General features: G+C 45.9%; 1 protein-coding gene across 1 annotated transcript in view; it reads right to left on the bottom strand.

The window, feature by feature from the left end:
• Positions 1-2989, bottom strand: part of AWAT1 (acyl-CoA wax alcohol acyltransferase 1) — a 5949-nt gene extending 2960 nt beyond the window's left edge. Inside the window, exons 1-4 of the mRNA XM_032756376.2 lie at positions 2873-2989; positions 1825-1932; positions 1546-1616; positions 498-702 (exon numbers count right to left, since the gene is read on the bottom strand). Of these exons, the coding sequence (XP_032612267.1) occupies positions 498-702; positions 1546-1616; positions 1825-1932; positions 2873-2948 (460 nt within the window). The 5' untranslated portion in view covers positions 2949-2989. The remainder of the gene's footprint in view (positions 1-497; positions 703-1545; positions 1617-1824; positions 1933-2872) is intronic.
• Positions 2990-4908: the final 1919 nt, after the last annotated feature.

The raw sequence follows: 4908 nt of genomic DNA, 5'->3' as shown, positions 1-4908 counted from the left end.
TCTCAGCTCACTGCAACCTCCACCTCCTGGGTTCAAACGATTCTCCAGCCTCAGCCTCCTGAGTAGGTGGGATTACAGGTGCCCACCACCATGCCCAGCTAATTTTTGTATTTTTAGTAGAGATGGGGTTTCCCCATGTTGGCTAGGCTGGACTCGAACTCCTGACCTCAGGTGATCCACCCACCTCAGCCTCCCAAAGTGCTGGGATTACAGGCATGAGTCACTGCACCTGGCCAGTGTCGAATTCTTTACTTGCATCATCTCACTTAGTCATCATCCCACAACTGATACCACTTTATGGATGAGGAAACTGAGGCTAGTTTGCTCAAGACCACACAAGTGGCAGAGCTAGGAGGGTTCAATCCCAGGCAGCTTAGCTCTAGAACATATGCTTTTGACTACTATGCTATAATGACATGGGGGTGGGGGGTGGGGGAGGAGGGGATGGGATTTAAAAGGGTGCATTTCCAAGCAGAAACAAGTATGGTCAGATGCACCTTTGGCCATGAGGTACTCCCTAAGAAAGGGGATCTTGAAGAACCAGGACAGCGTGGCCAAGTGAGGAGTGATGCCTGGGAAGGTCTTCGAGAAGCCTGTGGCCTCAGTGCAGAAGTTGCAGAAGGCGCCAAAGGTCAGGAGGCCATGGGGGTGAACCCCCATGAGGTAGTTGTGCTCAGGTGACAGGTCCTTTGTCTTCAGGATCTGCAGCCACGAAGAGAGATGCCAGAGGTGGTGGAATGAGATTACATGGCAGAAACAAGGGTGGTGATACTTCAGGGATCAGGGTGCTCTCTAAAGCAGAGCTTTCCAACAGATTTCCTGAATGGGTTTCAGGAGGGCTGAGATATTGGTCTCTGCGGCCATTGGACAACAAGGATCTATGTCAGTGTGCTTTGTGCAAGTTATCATCGTCTATGAGCACTTTTGTGAAAAAGATCAGGAAGCTTGGCTCTAAAAGTCGGGGCGGTGTTTGTTGTATACTCCAAAGAGTGCCCTGAGGATCAGCATAACAGTACATTTCTGGAACCTCTTCCTGGCATTGTTTCCCGCCAATCCCCTTCCAGTGCCTGCCTAAATAACTTGTATGGAACTTGGAAAACCCTGCTAAGATATCACCATGTCTGTGAAGCCTTTCCTTATCCCCCATCTGAACTACTTCTGTACCTTGTGCCACACAAATAATATACTTTATGCTAATGTGCTCCCCATTAGATGTGAGCTCCTCAATGGCAGAGAATTGCATCCTATTCATTTCTCTGTACTGCTAACATGGTTCAGAGTAGATTTTCAATCCATGCTTATTAAACTGATCTGAACCGTGCTTGCCTTCTGCCTGTGTCAGCTGGCAGGTGATGCCAAGGGTGTCCAAAGTTTCCTAGCTGAGTATGGAGTGCTCAGTAGAAATGTTGAATCTTGAAGTATATCTAGCATAGACTGAGACTTCCCTGGGATACTTATCTTCCTTATGGACAACTCTGGTCATGTGGTATAAATGCCTACCCAGTATTTTGGGAACTCTGAGGACACTGGGGAAGAGATACTTACCGTAATGGGAAAATAGTCCCTGATGTGGGTCCAGACACACCAGTTCCTTACCCAGGCTGAACGCCTGCCACCTGAGACAAAAGAAGCAGTAGGGGATGATGTCAGTGTGTGCCATCCCATACATTCCACGGACTCAGGGATTCCCTAGCATGGCTCTGCTAGAGAGGTGGGAAAGGAGGAGACCCTAGGATGGTCCTGTTTGGCCCAGCTCCTGTGGCTCTGAGAACCTGGCTGCAGGTTATGATGGAACATTCTTCTTTCCAGGTCTGTGAGTCTTACCTCGCTCTGGGGTCTTCCGGTCCAGGAACAACCAGGCAAAGTAAAGCACTGGTAGCGGCCACAAGGATGTAAGCAGCAGGTAGATGAACAATGGCTGCAAGATCCAAACTGACGAGGGACCAAGTTAGACCAAATTTGTGCTGCCAGCAGAACTTGACCATGCCCAGTCCCATCACCAGCCCTCCACGTTACCTAAGCCTCTGGTCCTGGCCCTCAACACAATCCAGGTCCTGTTCACCATCCATGTCTACTTGTCCTTCAAACTTTTCCTCTATCATCTACCATACAGAAGCCCTATTTCTCTGCCTACCTGTCATCCCTGTCCACCTGATTCCCTCTACAGCCACTACCTCTGTACTCCTGCTCTCTACTTCCCACCAGTTTTTTTTCCTCTTGCCCCCATTTGGTCACCATCTTTTTCCTCTTGTCTCCTGTCTCCCTATCCGTCATCCCTCTTTAAGCCACTAGCTCACTCTCCCTCACCCCTATACTATCTATATCTTCCTACACGCTGCCCACCCAGCATCTGCATCCTTCTAGTGTTTCCTATCCACTATGCTAGTCCTCTTGCCCATTCACCATTCTTTCCAATGACACTGTCTTCCCCCATGCTACCACCACCCCACTCCCAGAATAGACAACTCTATGGTTAAAACACAGGCTCTACTTCTTTAAGTCTGGGATGCTAATGTTTCCTCCGTCCTATTCCCCATGATCATAAGGGAGCATTCCCTGAGCCTCACTTTTCCTCTCTAGATAGTAAGGATTAGGAAGTGGCTGAAATTAACTAGATCTACTCATATCCATCATGACCCTGTTCCACCCCCCGCCCCCTCCCACTACATATTCTCACTGTCTCCTGGGACTCTATCTCATTCTTCTCCAGGGCACTTATGGAACTCAAGACTCCTTGGTTTTACTCTCTAGTACAATCTTAGATGATGGAAAGGCTCAAGATGAGACTTCACATGGCCCTAAAAGTCACCCTAGATCTGGCCCTGGCTTCTGACTCTGGCTTCTTGCTATGCACTCTTGGGTCAATACTCACAGATGACAAGGTAGCTCAAAGGCCACTGCAGAAGCATCAGACTCTGGAAGTGACTAGGCTGCTTGGAATGAGGCATGATTCTCGGGAGCCTGAGGGAGGCAAAGATCTCAGAACAGTGTTCCAACCAAAGGTGCCACCAGCCTCTGGAAGTTCACTTAATAGTGAATGCGTATGACTGCGAGGAGTTTGCACCTGCGCTCTTCCCTCTTGTCCTTCCCTGCCCCCCACCCACTGCAGGGGCAGGCTCTGAAGTACAAGGACTGCCCCGTCAGGTCTGGTCCGGCTCATTTGCCCTTTGACTCTCTTTCCTAGGATTATTAGGACATCAAGATGGAGAAAGGTGAGAATGACTGCCATGTAGTCAGAGTGACACAGGGACCTAGAGAAGGTGAAACCCCCTCACAGGCTGCTCAGAAACTATAGGGATTGTGACCTTAGGGAGATGACTGCTGGGAAGGGAGTTCTGGGGATTTGTGATGTGGGGAGCACCTGGGATTTGGCCTTTGTTGCCCTGAAGCAGCCTGCTTTGGGGCTGCCCCAACTTTAACTTTTATTATAAAAATTTCCAAACACACAAAAAGCTAGAAGATGCAACAAATTTTTATCTTCATGTTCATCTTCAACAACTATTAATATTTTTCCATACTTGTTTAATTTATCTCCCCACCTTTTTTTTTCTTGGAGTATTTTAAAGCAGTTCTAAGATAGCGTGTCATTTCACCCCTAAATACATCACTATGCATCTACAAAAAATACAGATGTTTTCTTCCATATTACCCTTAACAAATTTAATAATTCCTTAATAATATCTAATATCCAGTCCATATTCAAATGGCTTTCTATAGTTGGCCAATTTGAATCAGAATCCAAACAAGGTCCACTGGTTATATTTGGATGTTACGTGTCTCATGTCTCAGTCTCTTGCTCTCTGTCTGTCATCATAAAATAGAACCCAGATACAGAAAACCACTTAAAACAAATGTATGGGTTAATGAATTATTATAAGACAAACATCTTGTAACCACCACTTGATGAAGAAGATGAACTTTTCTCTCCACCCCAGGATGCTCTCCATGTGCCCCATTCCAATCACAATCCACTTCCTCCTCCCAAAGTAACCATTATCTTGACATTTAGAGTCATCTTTTCCTGCATTTCTATGGTTTTCTTACCTAAGTGTACTTCCCTAATGACTATGGTTTAGTCTTCCCCATTTTAAATATTGATATGTTGTTGAAGTTTTCTCTCTCTCTTTTTTACTTTTTTTTTTTTAGGCAGGATCTCACTCTGTCACCCAGGCTGGAGTGTAGTGGCGCAAACACAGCTCACTGCAGCCTCAATCTCCCAGGCTTAAGTGATCCTCCAGCCTCAGCCTCCCGAGTAATTGGGACCACAGGTGCGCACCATCATGCCTGGCTAATTTTTTATTTTTTGTAGAGATGGGGTGTCACCATGTTGCCCAGGCTGGTCTTGAACTCATGAGCTCAAGAAATCCTCCCACCTCAGCCTCTCAAAGTGCTGGGATTACAAGCATGAGCCACCACACCTGGCCATTTTTACTTTTTAATTTGGAATAATTTTAGATTTATGAGAGAGTTGCAAAGACAGTACATAGAGTTCCCTACACCCTTCGTGTAGCTTCCCCTTTATGTTAACGTCTTATAAAACAATGGTATATTTATCACAACTAAGAAACCAATTTTGGTGCATTTATATTTACTAACCAGGTTTTATTTGTATTGTATCAATTTTTTTCCACAAATGTCCGTTTTCTGTCCCAGGATCCCATTGGAATCTCACATTGCATTTAATCATCATCTCTCCTTTGTCTCCTCCAATCTGTGACAGCGTCTCTGTTTTTATTTTATTTTATTTTATTTTTTTAACCACATACTCAGATTGGGTTAGTTTCTCGGTCTTTCCGTGGCTTCCATGACTTTGGTGCTTTTGAAGAGTTTAAGTCGGTTCCCCCTCCATCCCTTTCCTTTCCTTACGCTTTAGCTGTTGAAGAACCCACAGCATTTGACCTGTAGAAT

Source organism: Hylobates moloch, unplaced genomic scaffold (assembly GCF_009828535.3).
Source record: "Hylobates moloch isolate HMO894 unplaced genomic scaffold, HMol_V3 SCAFFOLD_7, whole genome shotgun sequence".
Taxonomy (NCBI): Eukaryota; Metazoa; Chordata; class Mammalia; order Primates; family Hylobatidae; genus Hylobates; species Hylobates moloch.
The sequence above is the reverse complement of the archived record's forward strand: the minus strand, read 5'-3'. Positions and strand labels throughout refer to the sequence as shown.